We start from the raw sequence: 19,992 nt of genomic DNA on the forward strand, positions 1-19,992 counted from the left end.
ATGAATTTTCTACTGTGTAAGGAGTGTATCAGACATTAGAGTGCTGGCCTATGACAAGTGCTGGGGAGGAAAAAGGTACAAGTATCAGAATTGAAGGTTAAAAAAATGAAAAGAAACTACAAAGAGGTACCTTTCACAGGCTGGTGAGAGTGCGCTATGCATTGAAGAACAGTGAATCATTTATATCTGGGATCCTTTAAAAAATTGAGAGTCAAAATGTAAGAGTCCAGGCAGAACTCACAGTTCACTGGACTCCTTGAGACAGGTTTCAGTTGTTTGGGGGTTACATGGGGGGTTGATTAGAGCTCAAAGAGGCAGCAGTGGGCTCTTTATAGGAAGAATGGGAAACACAGGGCAGCAGGGGCTTATGGACACTTAGCTCCTTGTGATTCAAAGTAAGATCCATGGCATGGCCATCACCTGGGAGCAATTAGAAATGCAGAATCTCAGGTCTCGTTCCAGACCTGCTTAATTAGAGTCTGCCTTTTAACAAGATCCCCAGGTGATTAGAATAAGCCATTAAAATTTGAGAACCTCTGTTCTAGGGCACAGTTTGGGAAGTGGAAGGTTGCTTGGGATCCAGTGCAGACCAGCTTAGTGAGCTATCTCATTGTCCCTCCACAGTGGTCATCACAGCTTCAACTGCAGAAGGGAAGTAGTTCTGAGTGGTGACAAGGTTTAGGATATAGCCCCAGAGAGAGTGGCCAGAGTACAAAGAGGATGGAGGTCACCAGATTTGGAAAGGTCAGGAAGCTGTGAGGACAGGGTACTTGGTAGTTGTCCATAGGGTCACTGAAGTCTCCCAGGATTCTGCAAGACTTGGAAAAAGGAGAAAACTATGACCCAGGTACCCAAGGGGGCAGTGAAAGAGAAGGAGTGACCAGATGTCAGTCAAATGAGGAAAGACCTAGGATAACACAGCTGGAGGCCATGAGTCTTAAAGGACTTCTACTGAAGGATAAAAGCAGCATTGGCACTGGGAATACCAATCTTACTTCCCAGCCTTCAGGTTGGAGGTGTGAGGGAGAAGGAGCTTCTAGAGGAGAGACAGGGTACAGGTAAGGCCCAGGGGTGAAGCACATGTTCTGTGGGGAAGCTGAGGACACAGGGGGATTACTTGGGCACAAAATGGGGCCTCCAGAAGGCATACTATAAATACTGGGCTGTGAGAAGAGTAGTTGAAAATTAAATGAAAGAGAGCAAAGTTGGCGCAACACAGGAAGGAGATGTAGGAGGAAATAAATGACTGGAGGGGAACCAACATTTTGGGAATTGTATCAGTCAGGATAAAATGGGTTATAGTGCTGCAATTAATGGCCCCACATCTTAGTGGCTTAAAACTACAAAGGTTATTTCTTGCTTATATTACTTGTCTATTACGAGTTGATGAAAACTCTGCTCCATGTCATCCTCACTTAGGGATCCAGGTTGACAGATGTTCTGTCTCTGTGCTTCTATGTAGCCAAAGCTCAGTGTGTGTGTGTGTGTGTGTGTGTGTGTGTGTGTGTGTGTGTGTGTGTGTGTGCTCGCGCGCACATTTGCTGGAGCTTTCATTGACCAGAGCAAGTCACATGACCACATATAAATTTAAAGGAACAGCGTTATGCAATCCTATCATGAATTTAGAGGGAGAACTACAATAGAAATGTTTGGTGGCTAGAACTAATTACACAGGTAGTAACTATAACTTATAGGGATGTGAGCCATAGGGTGAATTAACCTGGCTTAAGTTTTAGACTAGAACTCTGGGACAAAATTATGTTGGCATGGAAACCAGCTGCCACTCACTGAGTTATGAGAACACCAAAAGTCTGTGCCTATTCTGTGAGAATAAGTAGTTTTTAAGATATTCCCAAAGGCTTAGTAACCAGAAATCTACATTAGATACACAATTCCCAGGAATGGCATGTCAACCCTGCTCTTTGCCCTTAAAAGTTGGTCTTTGTAATTAATGGTTTTGTATTTAGGCCAAAGAGATACTAGAAAAATTACTGTCTCAGCAAAACCCAAAGAACAGGGATATATTGTTCTTCTGGATGTTTTCGCTGATACTTTAATCTTGACTCCCTGAACTCCCATGTCTCCTTGAGATTCTGACCAATGTTGCAAGTGGGAGCAGCCAACCTTACACTTTCCCTGATGGCTAAAATCCTACCAATAGTAATGTCACACTCCCCTCTCTGTTAAGATTTAGAGAAGCACAGGGGCCAGCCGAGTGGCTCAGTTGGTTAAGAACTCACTCAAGAGTGCGAGCTCTGAGCAACAGGGTCGCCGGTTCAATTCCCGGCCTGAACTGAGCTGCCGCTGAGCTGACAACGGGTGGCGGGATGGCTTAGCTAAAACAAAACAAAACAAAACAAAACAAAACAAAACAAAACAACCACAAAAAACACAAAGATTTAGAGAAGCACATTTGTAATGTTCTTGGATAGACCAACGAGCAAGTGTCCTGTGGTTATTGTGAGTGCCAAACATCTAGCTCTACAGAACTATAAATATTAAATAAAAAATGTTAGCATCACTGGGTTCTGGGACTATAGATCCATGTAATCTATTGTGATTAGACCACCAGTTTCTAACTTCCCCATCTGGATTACTCTACAAGAGGCAAATGCTGGACCCCAGCACCTATGAAGCAGTAAGGTGGGGGATGTTGTTGGCTGCCTACTACATCCCTTCTTCTCCCTTAAGAAACCTGATATTGTTTGGGATCTCTCAAATAACTTGGGGAAGGTGATCCTGTCCTCAGGTCTAGGGTTGGGCCCTGATTAGTCTAAGCCAAGGTGTCTCCATCTTGGCACTTGTGACATTTTGGGCTGGATAATTCTTTGTTGTGAGGGTGTGGTATGCATTTAGGATGCTGAGTCACATCTCTGCTAGTACCACCCCTGACTCCAGTTGAAACAACCCAAAATGTCTCTAGATGATGTCAAATGTCTCCTGGGAGGCAAAATCATCCCCAGGTGAGAACCATGGGTGTAAACCAACCATGATAATCCCATTCCTCTGTCTAGATAACTGGGTTAGAATGAGTAAGTGACAATTTGGCTAATGAGATTAAGGAGGGAAGGCCTGCTGAGGAGTTTTAGGGAGTGTTTTTTATCCTTATAAGGAAGAGACCCAGGAGGAGACCATTCCTTTCCCTTTCTCTGGATCTTGAAAGTTAAGGATGAAATCTATACCTGTTGCAGCCATCTCACTATCATCACGAAGGTGAAGCCAACTCAGGAGCAAGGCAGGGCCAGGAGGTTCTCAGGGAAGTAGGGCCTGTGCCCTGACACACCTGGAGCCTGGAGCGTGGCCCACCCCCGGGCAGTTTTTTATTTGAAACAAATATCTTTATCATTGGGGCCAGAGCGTTCTGTTCCTTGCACCTGAAACCATCTGAACTGAAGTCATCAAGAGAGAGTGTCAGAGAGAGGCAGGACCTTCACTTATTCCTGCTAGGAAAAGTGCCCTCTTTATTAGGAGTACTATGATACATTTTCCATCACTGAAGTGACAGGAAGGAGGTTAGGAAGTTTACCTGGTTTTTTGGCAAGTTCATTAAAAGAAAACTGAGCTCCTGCTGTCTAGAGAGGAGGGATGAGGCAGCCACAAAGAAAGGAGCCAGGTGCTGCTGGGCCAGGAACAGATACAAAGATCAGAGAGCACAAAGGGTTTACGCTGGTGCTTAGCGGGAGGAAGAGTCAGATTTAGATGCTGAGACTGAAGCATGTTCAGCCCCAAGACAGAAGCCAAAACACCCAGTCACGCTACGGCTGTGGTTTTTACCACTGGCTGGCTGCATATTAGAATCACTGTGGGAGCTTTAGAAAATATTGATGCCTGGGTCCCACCCCCAGACATCCTGATATAAGTGTGGCCTAGGCATCATTTTTCTTTAACTTTAAAATTTTAATTTTTGGTGATTCAGGTATCTAACCCTATGTCCTCTCCAGTCTATTGTGTTGTCTTTACACCAGTAAGTTCTTTTCTTAATTTCGTGTTTTTGGTGAATAGATAATACTTGCCTCTGCTACAAAAGACTACACGACAGTCTCTCTCCCATGCCTGTCTCCCAGTCACTGAGTTCCTCTACCCAGGGGACAGTTTATGACTATACACAGTTATGTGTTTGTTTCATTTTCAGTTTCTTTTTATACACTAATGATGACTGCACACTGTTCTATATCTTGCATTTTTGACTTAACTATATCTTGCAGATTCTTCCATATTTATTCTTAGAGAGGTTTTTTTTTTAAATGCAGCCGAGTTATTCCATTGTATGGATGTGCTTTCCGCTCCTTAACCAGTCCCCCAGCCCCCAAATGATCGGATTTAGGTGCAGCGAATAACCTTACCTAGCATGTGTAGATGTACCTGTAAGAAAAATGGGATCTTGTGATCAATGAGCAGGCGTACTTGTAATTGATGGGGCGTGTCAAATTGAACTCATGGAGGCTGTGTTCTCCCATCAACAACGTGCTGGGAGGAAAAGTACCTCTTTCCCATGGTAAGGTGTGTTATCGTTATTTGATTTGTGCCAAGCTGTGGGTAAAATGATAGTAGATCAGTATATCTTAAATTTGCACTTGCACTATTCTGAGCGAAGTTAATCGTTTTTTCATACATCAAATAGCCATTTATCCCTTTCCTGTGAACTCTGTCTGTATTTTCTACCACAGAGTTCTTGATTTCCTTTTATTAATTTGAAGAAGCTCTTTATCTAGTAGGAAAATGAGCCTTTTGTATCTGATGTACATTTTTTGACTTTGCTTAATAGAGACTCTTTCATGGGTCTTTTATGACATGTAGGTTTTTAGTCTTTCTTAGAAAGGGCTTCACCACTGTGATATTAAAAAAGCAAACGAGGGCCGGCCGGGAGGTGCGTTGGTTAAGAGCTGGCTTGGGAGCCAGAGGGCCCCGGTTCGGATCCCACATATGAGGGCCAGTGACACTGCCCCACACAGCTAAGATGCTGAACAACAGCTCAACCTGGAGCTGGGCTGCCATGAGTCGCTGCGACGGCATAGGCTGCAGCCCCTGCTGCAGTGGGTTGCCATGGGCTACCGTGTGTAGCCAGCAGCCAGCGTGAGCAGCCAGCAGCCGCCGTGAGCGGCCGTCCAGAAGCCAGCGACCGATCTGCCTCACCCGGGAAGAGCGCAATGATGGTGCCAACGTGGGCCAGTGAAGCAACGTCCTCCACAACTAGACTGAAGAACAAAACGACAGCAACTTGTCTGTTCCCCTTCCCCCAATTCCCCAGCGCTGTTTCCATCTCCCAATTCCCCAATAAAAATCTTAAAAAAAAAAAAAAAAAAGCAAATGAACAAGTTTCTTTCCATGGTTTGCAGAATTTGGGGAGATAGTCCTCTTTACTTTTTCATATGAATGCTAGAGTCAGGCCCCCCCCATTATTTTTAGTTGGATTTAAAGTTTACAGGTTTACCTAACAGGAAATGAAATTCTGAGAAGCACTGTTAAGCCTCCTTACTTGCTCGTCATCAGAGTTCCTTGTACATTTACGTTCCTAGACATTTTGTCTTTTTGTTCACTATTACAATGGAAGAAAAGATATCATTAACATCTCTTGATTGTTTCTATAGTGTCAGGATTTGTAAAGGCTCTCCAGCTGATTCTAACATAGTGGATATATAAGGGCAGGAGGCAGGGGATGCAGGGATGGCCATCAGTGGTAATCCAGGAAGATGTATTTTGTCATTGGCGTTGTTTAGAATTACCAACCCATGGTGATAACAAAAGATCAGACTGACTGAAGTTTTTATTATTGATTACAAATTCTCACAGCAAGGCACCGCTCATAGCCTGCACCCAGGGCCAACTGCCCCCACCCTTTGACACACTGCTCTTTCGAAGGGCAGGGTGAGAACCACTGTCTTGGAGTCTCGCCTGCCTCCACCGTTCACATTCAATCATCTATCACATACTGTTTGGGCTATCTCTTAACTGTTCTCGCTTCTTTCCCGTCTCTGTCCTTGTGCCTAGTAGGAACCTTCAGCATCTTTCCCCAGGACTCGGTCTCAGTCCACACCAATCCGTCCTCTACAATGTGCCCAGCCCAGGCACTGTGACTTTGAGAGCTGATGGAATTCTGTTATTTTTGAGCCTTTGCTGCCTCCCTCCTACTGTTCTCCACTGAAATCAGTTCTTTAGACCAGAGCTCTGCAGGCACTGGGAACAAGCCAATGCCTTCCATGTCTTGGAGACTTTATTTGCTGTTTCTGACATCTGGAATTTTCTTTAACTACGGGGTTTTTATTGCATAGAAGACTTGATAATATGAAATATGTGTTTAGGAAACTGGTATTCAGGATCTACCATGTACCAGGCTCTGAACTAAAGGCTTTGCACATTTCATCTCATAATCTCCACTTTGCAGAAGGGGGAACAAGGGCTCAGACAGGCCCAAGCCCACATAGTGTTCCCATGCCAGCCTCAGCATTGCCACCATGCTCTTCTCAAGCAAACCGTTGGGAGAATATATGGTCCAATGGCCATCAAAATGACAGGATCAGACATGATAGCCCTCCTGTTTGGAATGGCATTGGATGGAGGCCTCCTGGTAATATTTCACAGGGGCCATTTCCTCATTTACTACAACACTGAATACACCTATGGACAGACAGGCTCTGGGTTACAGAATGTGTGTGGACAGGGTGAATCATCCAGCCCATGTCAATTCATTGATAGTAAGTTTTCCTGGTGTCATTCAGCCTACTGATTACTTTCTTCCTAGTTTAGTTCCCAATGAGAACACATGTCCTATTTTTTAATCTTTTGGATAGATTTGGGAATTTTAGGAAGCCAGTTTGTCTAAAGGCACTGTAAACTTTCTGATGCAGCATATTTAGTGAATGTTGGGTGTTGTGGATGTTTGCCCAGCTTTGGGCCTGCCCAGCCCCTTTGAACACTCTTCTTACAGTTGAGGACTTCTCCCCGTTATGACTCCTGACTTCCTGGGCATGCTTTCTCTACTTCCCTTGAAACTAGGGCATGGACATGTGGCCCAGGCTCTGGCCACCGGCTGCTAGATGTGTTTGGAAGCAAATACCATAAAGAAGGAGGTGCTGTGTAGAATTCCTTCTAGCAAGGATACTGAGAGACAGACATCCTGTCAAAGGTGGCTGTGGCATGTCCTGGCTTTAAGCCCTGTGCCAGCATCAGGAGTGTGGACAGAGGTGCCTGAGCCCAGTGGCCATAGCAGTAGCATTTCCACTAGTGGAGTTTGATGGTATAACTTGGACATCACTTGTGGATGGCTAGCCTCTGAGCCTGATTTTCTGGCCCTCCTGTAGATCCTGAAAGAGACTAAATAGTCTTCAGCAAACCTCCTTGCTGCTTAAATTAGCTTGAATGGGTTCTGTTTGCAAATCTGAATGATAAAATGGGATTGTCGTGTATCTTGTGGGTTCCATTTTTATATCTGAATTGCTTTTCAATGCCTTTCTTCCCCAATCTTCCAAATTCATACATTATAATCAAACTATGAAACAAGAGATTATGCAGATCGTTAGGGTCCAATATTTAAAGACCACATGATGCAAAGAGTCCTAAGTATTTATATTCAGGGCTGGACCACCATCAATATTAAATTCTCTACACAATTCCACATTTATAACATACTGCAAACTTTATGAATCCTAATTAGAAGAATGAATACAGTAAAACCTTGGATTGCAAGTAATTTGGTTTGCGAGTGTTCTGCAAGACAACCAAACATTTCTAATACATTTTACTTGGTAAATGAGCAATGCCTTGCAATACAAGTAGTTTGTTTCCAGAACAAATTATGATCACAAACCAAGGTAGTACTGTATTTGGTAGGTGAAGGTCTTTTAGTCAAGTGGCCTCTTCCCAGAATAGCTCCCTGAAGTTTAGTCCCAAGGCTCAGGTCAGTCCTATATGAGGCCAGACCCAACCTGGTGTAACAGCCGGCATTTGTATCACTCAGACCACCCTTGGTTGACTCTGGTCTGTGGCTCTGTTTTTTCCTCCTCTAAAACTCCTTCACATATAAAGACACACACACACACGTTTGGCTCTCAATGATAGACTTCCATTCTGTAATCATTATTTTATGTACGCATTTTATATCTCTGATTAAATAGTTAATCCCTCAAGAAACAAGAACCATATCTTGTTTCTTTTGTATTTCTCACAGCACTGAGCAGACTGTCTAAATATTGTAAGGATTTGTTTAATAAATATTTCTGATTGATTTCTCTCTTGGGGCTATGGAGTCTAAACTACATGGATGTCTCTTCAATGTGTGTATATGTGAGAGAGAGAGATAGAAAGATGTCTGAGAATCAATAAATAATAAATCCCAGACATGGAGTTTGGAACCAGAAACGCTGAAGATACAGTCTTGGCCTTGTGTGAGCAACCCACCTTAGTTTGTCACATATAAACTGGGGCTAAAACAATACCTACTCCAACACCCTCCTGGGATTGGGAACTTAATAAGACATAATACGAGTAAGTACTTAAAGCACCTTGTGATTATTATCTGGTCAACTATGGGACCAGAGAGAGGAGTGGAGAAGAGACTCTAAAATTAGTGTGTGGAGAAGGGCTCATAGCTGCCATAACCCACTGGGTTTGGTCCCACCTGCCTGGAACCAATGGGTTTCGTAGCACTGGACTATTAGGTTTCCAAATATATCTAGGGAGCAGACATCCTCTTCATTGCCCACTCCTGGACAAAGCCATCAATTGTATCTCAGACTTTAAAACATCTGACCTCACAGCCTGATGCTCTGTCCCACCCTCCCCTGGGTTCAGGCCCTGGTCCTCTCATAGCTTTGGCTGCGTTTTGCCTCTGGTCTCTGACTTCCTTCCTGAATCCACATGGAGGCAAAGCTGATCACCTCACTCCTCTAAGAATCTCTGTTGGATATCTAAATCCATATACCAATGGTGTTTCTATATCTAAAAAGGGAAGCCCAGTTATGATGTTGATGCAATCAAGTGAGAGATGTTGGGTATGTGAATTAGGATAGCCGAAGAGGTAGGAAAAGATTTGAGAAAGAATATATAAAACAATAAACCCTTTCTCTCTCTCTCTCTCTCTCATTCTGTATTGTTAACAAACTGTGAACCATGGTTATCGCTAAGATTTCATCTATTCGTTTATCCAACAAATTGCAAGATTGCAAGCCTACCATGTGACAGGCACCATTCTAGGCACCGTGGATATGAGGGGACAACATAGAAACAGATCCTGCCCTCTTGTAGCTCCAGTCTAGGGGAGAAAGCATATGTAGGAAATCAATCAGGGCCACATGATAGTACTTGGGGGACTACTTGAGATAAACTGGTCAGGGGGAAGTCATCTGAGGTGGTGATATTTAAGCTGAACTTCAGTGAGGATGAAGAGTCAGCTGGACACGGAGCTGGAGAATAATATTCCAGACAGAAGAAAAAGGAAGAGTAAAGGCCCTTGGGTGAGAAAGTTTGGCATTTTTGCGGAAAACATGCTAGTGTGAGTGCCAAGCAGGGTACTGGGGAAAATAGTATGGGAGGGGTGGAGAGGGAGGCAAGAGCCATATTTACATGAAGACTCAGTGGTCCTTGTCAGAGGTTTGAATTTTTTTCTAAAATTGGAAGCCATTTAATGGCTTTGAGCCAGGGAGAGACATAGAATGAATAATATATTAAGCAGGTTACTTTGGTTCCTGAGTGTAGACTACAGGGGACAGGGTAGAGGTAGGCACAAATGCATACAGGGGACCAGGTAGGACAGTGTGCTACTGGCTCTGGCTGAGTTGTTGGAAGCTTGGTTAGAGGTGTCCAAGGACATGGAGAGAAGTGATCAACTATAGGATCTACTTTACGGGTCAAATTGGTCAATGGAATGACTAGATGGAATGATTAGATATGAGGGTGAGTGGCAAGATGGACTCAAGGATGACTTAGTGTGGATGGTGATGCCATTTGCTGAGACCATTGGGAAAGGAATAGATTCAGGAAGAAAAGTTGAGTTCATCTTCGGACATGTTAAGTGTGAGAATGCTAGTGATGTCAGTGGAGATGACATACGGTAGTTGGAGAAATAAGTCTGGAGATCTGGGAGAGGTCCTCACTGTAGATTTACATTTGTGAGGCATCAGCGTATAGATGCTATAACAGTCACAAGGCTGGGAAGGATTGCCCAGGGAGAGAATGGGACTAGATCAGAGAAGAGATAAGAGGGCAGCCATCTTTACTAATAGAGAAAACAGGGGCTGAGCTGTCTGGAGAGTGAGGTTCAAGGGAAAGCAGGAGGGGGTGCTTCCCAGGCTCCAGCAGAGAAAGGTGTGTCCAGATGGGGAATGCAGTCAACTGCACAACATCCCTGAGGTAGAGTAAGACAAGGGCAGAAAAGAGATGAGGACACGGGATTTGGCAACTTGTAGGTCATTATGATGATTATGACAAAAAGCAGTTTGGGACCACAGCCTGACTGGAGTGCAGGGAAGGAAAGGTGAAAATGTGTAGCTGGCAAGGATACACAGATTCAAGATGTTTTGCTGAGAGGGTGGAGCATGAATGCTTTTGCTTTTTGTTTGTATATTCTTATTTTCCAACAATGACCACTTATTACTCATGTAATAATAATAATAATAATAATAATAATAACAATAATATACACATTGCAGATAGCACTCCACTGTTTTTGAGAAAATGAGAAATTCTTAGTAGAACATGGCAGACCACCTTCCCTCTACTGAGACCTCTCCAACCCCAGATTACAAATGTATAATCAATCTATTTACACAAATAGATTGGTACTATTCTCCACAGGTACCAATCTCATGTCTGCTGCACTGTTTCACTTTTACCAGCTTCCACCATGTATATAAATTTGGAGTCTAGTGCCAGGTATTAGCTATGGCTGGGACTCCCATTCCTCTCAGCATCCGTAAGTCACCCCACCCCAACCCACACATGTCCAGGATCATTCAGTTACCCACTTATCACCCACCCAGTTTCATCCACGCATCAGTCCCACAGCTGCAGACAAAGCTCATTTCCTGCCTTCTACAACTGCTGCTAAAGCTGCAGGATAGGTTAATAGGGAAAAGAATAGTCAGATGCACATGGGTTTCCTTCCTCTGTCACTTATTAGCTGTGTGACCTTGGGCAAGTCTGTCTCTCAAGGGCCATGTGCCTCAGTTTCCTCATCTGTAAAAACGAAGTTAGTAAAAGCCACATTCTATCAGTTTTGCGTTGCCTGCCATAAAGTAAGCAGTAGACAGCTGACTCTGCATCAGCGTTTGCGCGGATGCATTGAGCCACAATAGGTGAGAACTAAGATACTTCAGAAATGTGACCGGCCAGTGGGGCCCCTCACATGACTGCGAGATGCCAAACAGTATCTCGCTCCCTGCACAGGGCGTGTGTTGGTCGGGTGACCCGTCTTACCAGTCGCTCTGCACTCCAGGTCTGTGATCACGCGCCCCCCACCCACAGCAGAGCCTGACGCAGCGGTGGCTCATGCGCCTTTCCGCTCCAGCCTTTTGCCACGGACCACACGTCTCATCGCTGCCGACCGGCCCCGCCCCCCATCTCAGGCGCGCCCCTCTGGCTTGCCGGCTCGGGTGTCGGAGCGGCCGCGCCCACGGGCCATGCCCGCTGATTGGCTGCGTTGCGGCAGCGGGCGGCCCGTGGGCGCACACACCCTCCCAGTGCAGCCAATGGGTGTGCACACGTCATTTACTGGGCGGCCCGCGAGCCGGCAGCCCCTCAATAAGCCACATTGTTGCACGAAACTCTAGCGCAGGAGTCCCGGGCCGCTGCTAGCAACCCCAAGTCACCTAGCGGAGAAGATCTGCTGGCGAGAGCAGGGCGCGTGTGAGCCGGAGAGGTCCGATCGCCTTAGTGGATCTGAGCTGCGATTCTTCTCAAGTTGAGCCTTAGTGATTCCTGTGGTTGAAGTTAGTGCCCTGACAGCAGGGCAACCCGACGTCGCCAGGAGTGATTCTTGGGCGCCTTCTAGCAGTTGTGACTCCCCAAACCTGTTTCTAGAGACCCGAGACCCTTCAGGCGGGAGTGCCATCGTGGTTAGCCTTTACTGTGGGCCGCCCGCACTTACCGCTCCGGGTCGGGCAGCCAAGCCCCAGTACAACGCTTTCCAACTGTGCCGCCCTCCTTCCCTACACGCGCTCCAGCCTTGGTTTCCCAAGCCGGTGCTGTTGGTCCGCGGCAGGATGATCGCCTCGCATCTGCTCGCCTACTTCTTCACCGAGCTCAACCATGACCAAGTGCAGAAGGTAAGTAAGCCGGGGTCGCTGGCTCGCCTCTGACAAAGTTGAATGGTTCCCAGCCTTTTCTACGGGGCCCCGGCTGGCATTCTCCTTGACCCTGAGAGGACACCCTTCTTCCCCATTTGGGGCGGAGGACGTGGAAAGAGTCTGGGCGGCGGGGAAACTCCTGCACACGAGGAGCCACGTCCGCTAGGCACAGGCAGGCGTGTGCGCGCGTGCGAGGGGCTGGGGCTCGCGCTCCGCACGGCTCTCACTCCCTGCCACCCTGCGCGTGCTCGCGCTTCTTTTTTCTGGAGGGGCGGGTCACCCGGCAAGTAGTCTTAGACTGATGAGCCCACGTGGGAGGAGCCCCTCTTTCGCAGCCGGAGTTCCGGGAGAGCACATGGGGAGAACTGTGGCTGGGGGAGGAGGCTCCGCTGCCGCGTGGGGCTGCCAGGGGCCTCCTGCGCAAAAGGACCGCGTTTTGGGGGAAGTGCGATTCCCTTTGGCGTTCCTCTCGGCCTTGCGGAGGTACATTTGGGGAGAGGTCGCCAACCCGGGAGAGAATTGAAAGGAGACGGAGAAACTACCCCGCTGCTGCGCCCCCTCCCCGGAACTGAAGCGCTCGGAACTGAGGATCCGCAAGGGGCGTACAAGGCCCCCAGCCCAACATTTGCCTCAGAACCGCCGCCTTGGGTCCCCGGGCCGTCTCCAAGTTGGGGGAGCAGACTTAGGATGTTACTTCTGGTGCTCCTAAAAGTTACTCGGAGAGGACTAACTCCCCCCACCTCTGCCCTTACCTCTTCCTTGAGATTTCTGTCGTTCCTAAAAAGCTTTTCCTTGCCCCAGTACCTGACCTGGCCGTGCCCACCTCGCGCTCAGCAGGCGCTGCTTAGCCCTCCCCCAGCCAGAGCTCTTTCTGCGGGCCGATCATTTACATAAAAAAGAGCCTCTGGCGGGGCCGGGAGCCTAGCTCTCTGTGCCTCCGGGCATGGGGTGGGGGTGGGGCCTGGTTGGGCCCGAGGACCTATCACTCTGGGGAGAATTGAGTTTCTGAAATGCTCGGGATTTCAGGATTGGCTCCTGGCCGTGGGCTTCAGCTAGGATTTGAGAAGAGGGGATAGGCTGGGGCGAGGGTGAGCGGTGTGCGGTGCTGTGAGGCACTGACGGAGCATTGCTCAATTACATACTTGAAGTTTCTGTGTTTTAGTGGGAACACACTTTGGGGAAAAATGTCTTGACATTATTGTTTGGTGGGGCAACCTGCCTCTACTAACATTCTGGAGATCCTGAGAGCAAAGGAGAGGATGGTGGGTCTTGGTGTTTTTGAGCCGCAGCAGATGAACCCCCCTCCACCCCCCGCCCCCCGCAATAAAACAGGGCATTACTCAGGCCCAGACTGGAATAGGGAGCAGAGGGCGGCTGTTTGAGTTGAGTTTTTCTCTGCTTATAAACTGCTATTCTTCCCTAACTCATTCCTGGGATGTGGTCCTGCTCTGCACTTGAATTCATTTTAGTTAAGAACGTGTCTGTGAGCAGGCAGGATCTTGGCAACTTCTTTGGGCTTCTCTGCCCCCAAAATGACTTAATGTTTGGGGAAGACTGTCATTCCTTGGCAAGTCCCAAGATACAAGGCTGTAGGGTCTTTAATCCAACTGAGGGTCTTCTTGGTTGGGTGAAGGCCACCCCAGGACATTTTAGTTCTTTTACAGATTTATTCTTCCCCAAACCGGAGGAAGGAGGCTAGGGCGTGAACTGTGGAGTTGTACCACCCTCCTGGCCTGGAAAGGGGCCATCTCTTTGGTCCCAAAGTGGAGAGACTTAGCCATGGTATCTCAAAATGAGTTCTAATCTCTGTTTTGTGTGTTTTTTTTTAAAGGATATTATTTTATTTTTAAAGATTTTATTGGGGAATTGGGAAAGGGGAACAGTGTTGGGAATTGGGGAAGGGGAACAGCCAAGCTGTTGTCCTTCAGTCCTAGTTGTGGAGGGCGCAGCTAGCTCAGCTCCAAGCCCGTCACCATCCTGTGGCAGCTCGCTGTGGCTCAGCTCAAGGTGCTGTGTCTTAGTTGTGGATGGGCATAGCCCACCATCGCCTGCGGGAGTCAACTGGCAACCTTGTTGTTAGGAGCATGTGCTCTCACCAGCTGAGCCATACTGCCACTTGTTGGCAGCACAGCAGCAGCTCAGCTCTGGCGCAGCTTGACTGGCCCATGACGGAATTGAAACGGTGACCCTGTTGCTCAGAGCTTGCGCTCTTAACCAACTGAGTTACTCGGCTGGCCCTGTGGGGGTTTTTTTAGCCATAGGACCCTGAGCACATCACCTTCCCTCTTTGGACTGTCAATTTTTTTTGTAAAGTGGGGATGACAACAGCGGCCTTGTCCACTTTATGGAGTTGGTGGTGCTTAAGCACAGCAATCTGAAGACATTTTTCTTGTAGGCTTCTCTACACTTGCAGCGGCTACCTTTTCAGCCTGCGAAGCGCCTGGGGGACAGTTGGGTGTATTTCCCCTAAATGACCAATGGGGGCAGAGTTGAATCAGGCCTTTAACTCACCAGGTGTCAGAACCTGGGATTTAGCCTCCTGGGTTAGGTGAGCATAGATGTTTGATTACAGCTGCAATTACATAGGAAGTAGGAAGAGAATCAGAGAGAATATTTTGGAAGCTTCTTTTCAAGTTGCTGCTAGAAGGAAGAATTAGGAGAGAAGGAGGATGCTTGAGTTTAATTCTAGAGTCTTGAACAGGCCTTGATTTGGATGCTTCTGAAATCTCCATCATCTTACGTCTCCTGGGTTGTAGTCTGAGGCATGGAAAGCTTAGGTTCACCTGCCCAGAACTAGCTTGCCCCATTGGGGTCACTTGTCTACTGATGGACAAGCCCAGTGTTTTGTGCCATTAGGAGGGGAATTAGGGTTATTTGTTCATTTTTGCCAGTTGACAGTTTGAAACTCAAGAGCAAACACATATAGCACCTACTGTGTACCAAGTACTGTTTTAAGCTCTTTACACGTTAGCTCGTTAACATTTACAACAACCCTATGAAGTAGAAACAATTACAGCAAATCCCCACTTGACAGGCTCTGTGAGTTTAAGTAAAGTGATGTATCATGAAACCAATTTTTACCATAGGCTAATTGATATAAACCAGAATCAAGTTCCTATGGCATCTCATCAACATTATAATGAAACGACATTGAATAAAACAGTGTTATTGTATTCGAAGACCTGCTGTATTGTCAGCATCCCTGTTTCACTCCTAAGGAACTGAGACACAGAGTTAACTTGTCCAAGGTCACTAGCTTGTTTTGTAAGAGCTGGGAATTGAAACCATGTAGTTTGGGCTCCATATTCCCATGCTCTTGACCACCTGACCTGCTGCTGTATCATTAGTGGACTCTGTCCTGGCCCCTGTCTGTGTTCACTTTTGGATGCAGGCAGCACCTTCACTCAGCATGCCCAGAAATGCAGCTCTCTCTCTCTTCTTGGTTAGAGTAATGGCACCAGTACCCTCTGGCTATTCTGGTTGGGAGCCCTGGGCTCAGTTCACTGACATTCCTTTCTGATTGCTACATCTTTGTCAAGTGGTCTCTGGGTTACTTCAGAGGCCTCCCTAGTTTCCCTGTTTCCAGTCTCTTTCTGGAGCCAGACTGGGTTACTTGAGAGGCCTTTTAAGATTCTGCATGCTGAATGCCCCCTTGACCCAGCCTCATCTCTGTCTTTATTCCCCCCAAATTTGAATAACCATCCCTCTAAATGTCAAGGCCGTTCACACAAGGTGCTTTTGCCTTATCATTCCACGTACACTGGAGTTGGCAGTTATCAATTCTGGTTTCTTCCTCAGGGCAGGGAGAATCTGGCTGTTCATATTTATAGCCACAGTTTCTGGCTTCTGGTGAGGTGCTCAGTGAGTGCGATAATGAAAGAGGGGACCTTCCTGGAGAAAGAAGCTGAGCAAAGGTTGCAGGAAGTAAACGAGTGTGAGAGGCATCTGGGGGGTGGGGGTGGGGGGAGACTGCTAGTCCTGGGCGGAAGGAGTGGGTGGATAGGTGGACCCTTAGAGGGAAGGGCAGTGATGGGCTATTCCTCCATCAAGGCTTGAGGCTTGGCCTGAGGCTGATTCTGCAGTCATGGGAGGGGTTGGTGAGAGGAGAAGGGGAAAGAGGGACAAGGATTTTCCTGTCCTCCAGCAATCCAGGCTTTATGTCCTGCTTGTGGAGAGAAGATTCTTTTTATTGACTGATACATAATCAATATACAAGACACAGGATTTCTGTCTCTTAAGAATGAGAATCAGATTAACCAATAGAAATGAGACGAAGTGTACCTCCTTCCTTTAGCCCTTGATCAAATTGTTTAACATGCATAGACTGGTGACATATTTTCGCTCCAACCCTGGAGTATAGATGGCTCACGTTGGGCTCCCTGTGTATGAGCCAGGGGTGGCTTTCAACTCGGGACTCATTGGTGGGAGGGGTACCTTGGAAGCAGAAAGGTTGAACAGAGCCACTAAGAGTTTTAATGTCTTTTGAGAACCTACTGTGGCTACAAGGCCCTCTGGGTACTATGTGGGAAATTGAAACTAAGCCATCCTTCAGTTGTCTGGTGAGGTAAAGCTCCAGGAAAAGATACTTTACAGACACTAAAGGGTTCTGTGTAGTCTCTCTGGGCTGTAGCAGTCAAGAGAGGGTACATTACCATGGGGTAATCAACCCCATGGTAATATAAATTACAAAACATATCAATCAACAGTGATTGATATGTTTTGAGCACCTACTATGAGCCATTAATCTTCAGATAAGGGATTAAAGTACCAGGGGTAAACTACTGATTATTAAAACCTTGATAAGGTTATTTTTGACTGCGTTAACTCACATTGACAGGTACAATTTGTCTCATTTGGTCAACTTGTAACCTAATATTTAGTATACTAATACTGTCCCTTCCCTGCTCAGAAGAACTGGTGGTAGTAGGAATATTCTGTAGTGTTTGGTAACCATCCATTTGTATTGTCAAACTTCTATTTCAGAGAGCGCTAGGAAGCACTTTTTTCTTTCTCCCTGAATGAATTAAAATTCCCTCTGAGGCTCTTCAGACAAAGACAACTTTTTTTTTTTTTGAACATCACTTTTCAAAGTTAAATTTTCAGCACCACGAGGAGTTTGAGGGCAGTGAGGGGCCCTTTTCCAGGGGGAATCAAAACAACACAAACCACAACAGTTTTCTTGAAAAATCTTGCAGTCAGAGTAAGGAGATCTGATGTTACTAAAAGAACTCAAGAACCCCAGAAAACTGGCTTTCTTTGTTCAGATACTTCTAGTTTAAAAGACAACTCTTGATAACGGGTTCCTCATTATCATTGTTGAGGTTTGAAGTCAGCAAGTTTGGTTTGTTTTCGAACACTGTGTATCGTCTGTCTGTGCCTTTCCAAAGCAGTGGGGGCACGGGGTGGAGGGGGGCAAATCAAACCCCGCAGTTCATTGGCTGTGTCTTAATATCACATGCCATGAATCACAGGCCATGCTTCCTTGCATTCAAGTGGCTGCTTTTGCTAACTTCTAAGGCAGGTCTCCACCTCAGCTCTATTGACGTTTTAGGATGGATAATCTTACGTGAGGGGCTCTCCCAGCCTAACTTAAAGAGCAAGAATTCCACTCTACCCAATTTTACAGGGGCAAAAAGCCTGTTTGTCTTTTTTTTTTTCACTATTTCTTTAGAGTAGTAGTTTTCAACTACTAGTGATTTTGCCCCCCCCCCCCATGCTTGGGTAACGTTTGGAGACATTTTTGGTTGTCACAAGGCAGGTAGATGAGGATGTGTTATTGTATCTAGTAAGTAGAGGCAAGGGATACAGTGAAACATCCTACAATGCACAGGATGGCACCCCCACGTCCCTCCCCACTGCACACAACAATGACTTTACTGTTCCCAAATATGTGTAGGGTGAGACACTGCATTAGAAGAACATGGTCCATTTCCCATTCAGCTTTATGGTGTATCATTCATGGCCATTCAGCCAGTTAGTAGCTGCAGCCAGTTAGCGCTCAGTGTGCCATGTCATGGGACAGCTCTTGTGGGAGTGGCTTTTAACAGAAGATGGATTTAAGGTGAGGTCTGCAGACCACAACAGCGGATGTCCATGACCCCTGGCTGAAGGATGGGCTAACTGGGTTGCTGTTTTTCTGTCCTTAACCAGAAAAATGTGAGCAATGTAAGCACTCCAGGAAGCCAGTGGGAGAGAAGTCTGCTCAGTTGTCCCCGGGAGAGTCTCACCCGGCTGTTGCCGGGGTTTCCACGGAGGCCAGGCATCTGCCAGGCTTCTGAACAAGGCAGGCATGTGAGCTGGAGGAACATGAGCTCAGGAGCTGCCATAGCCAAGAGCAGAGGAGAGGTGACAGCCACTGAGGGACAGTCCAGCAGTCACTAGGAGAGGCTGTGTGGTGAGGTGTAGAACCAGGCTCCCTGGGGTTGAATTCTGGCTCACCATGGATTCAGCTGTGTGCACTTGGGCTGGTTAATTTAACCTCTCTAGGCCTCAGTTTCTTCTTCTTTTAAAATGGAGAGCATTTGGATAACACCTTAATAGGGTTGTTGTAAGGGTTACAGAGAGAGTGAATATATGTGAAGCTCTTAGAGCTGTGTTAAATATTAGTACCTGGAGAAAGACACACTCAGATACCCTACTGTGCTGTCCATCTGGGCAGGAGCAAAAGAGGCTCTGCTTCTTTTTTCCCAAGGGCTTTTAGGGCATATAGGTTTTGACCATCTATGTCCTCTGTCTGATGTCAGATTAGAGCAGAGGACAGGGAGGACAGAAGGATGGGAAGCTGAGGAATAAGGAAGCATCTTCTCTGCTCCTCCAACTTCTAAAACCTTCTCTTTCCTGGGCAGAGGAGACCCATCTTTGAGGTCTTCCTCCTGCTTGCTTTCCTTCTGGTCCTCTGGGGAGCTAGCACTCCCACTGGGGAGTCTCTAGGGCACCTTGGCCATTGGTGCACCTCAGGTTAAAGCGTCCTCCTTGGGAAGCTGTGAGAGACACAGCAGCAGTGACGAATCACAGCATTGGTTCAACCCCTTTTCACTGTAGTCCCCTCCCCCTCAGTACCTACCTTTCCTGGAGGGCAGCAGGGCCGAGGCTCCAAGGGCAGTTGCTGAGGCCACTTATGCTGGAGTTGGCCAATGAGAAGCTTGCTCACCATTCTTCACATTTGCCCCAGACTCTCGCTTCCCAAGGGGTAAACTCCTTCAGGTGCCCTGTGCTGTCATAGATCCAGGTCAAGGTAGTTTTCTGTCCCAGTGATCCCTGGGATTTCACCAAAGGGAACAGTCATTCCCACATTCTTTTGGTACATTGAGTGGAGGGTCCCTGGCCATTTAGGGTCTCAGCAGTTTGACTCTCATATATAGACTCTGGGCTGTCCAGTGTGGCCCCTTCTGACACTGGGTTGCTTGGGGCTCTTGACAAAGCCCAAGGGGACCTTTTGTGTGGAACCCACACTCTTCTCCCCTTATCCCCGTACAGCCTTTGTCTTGTTCAAACCCAGTGGCGAGTCTGGGCTTTGTTCCCGTGGGAACAGGAGCCAGAGAATCTCATTTCCCCTGAAATGCTGCTCTCTTTTAGGGGTGACCATGCATTTTGTACTTTCATCTGTGGATCTCTAAGCATTTCCTTGACATTCCTTCCTTGGAGGGACCTTGATTAAATATCACCTTAGAGTTAACTAAGAGTGAGTCAGGACTGAGATCCTGGCTCTGGGAGC

At 46.9% G+C, this 19,992-nt stretch overlaps 1 protein-coding gene across 1 annotated transcript in view; it reads left to right on the forward strand.

Moving 5' to 3' along the window:
- The first annotated feature begins 11,718 nt into the window (after positions 1-11,718).
- HK2 (hexokinase 2) overlaps positions 11,719-19,992 on the forward strand; it is a 67,717-nt gene continuing 59,443 nt past the window's right edge. Inside the window, exon 1 of the mRNA XM_019623608.1 lies at positions 11,719-12,257. Within this exon, the coding sequence (XP_019479153.1) occupies positions 12,195-12,257 (63 nt within the window). The 5' untranslated portion in view covers positions 11,719-12,194. The remainder of the gene's footprint in view (positions 12,258-19,992) is intronic.

The sequence above is a fragment of the Hipposideros armiger genome, unplaced genomic scaffold, assembly GCF_001890085.2.
Source record: "Hipposideros armiger isolate ML-2016 unplaced genomic scaffold, ASM189008v1 scaffold_553, whole genome shotgun sequence".
In the NCBI taxonomy this organism is placed as follows: Eukaryota; Metazoa; Chordata; class Mammalia; order Chiroptera; family Hipposideridae; genus Hipposideros; species Hipposideros armiger.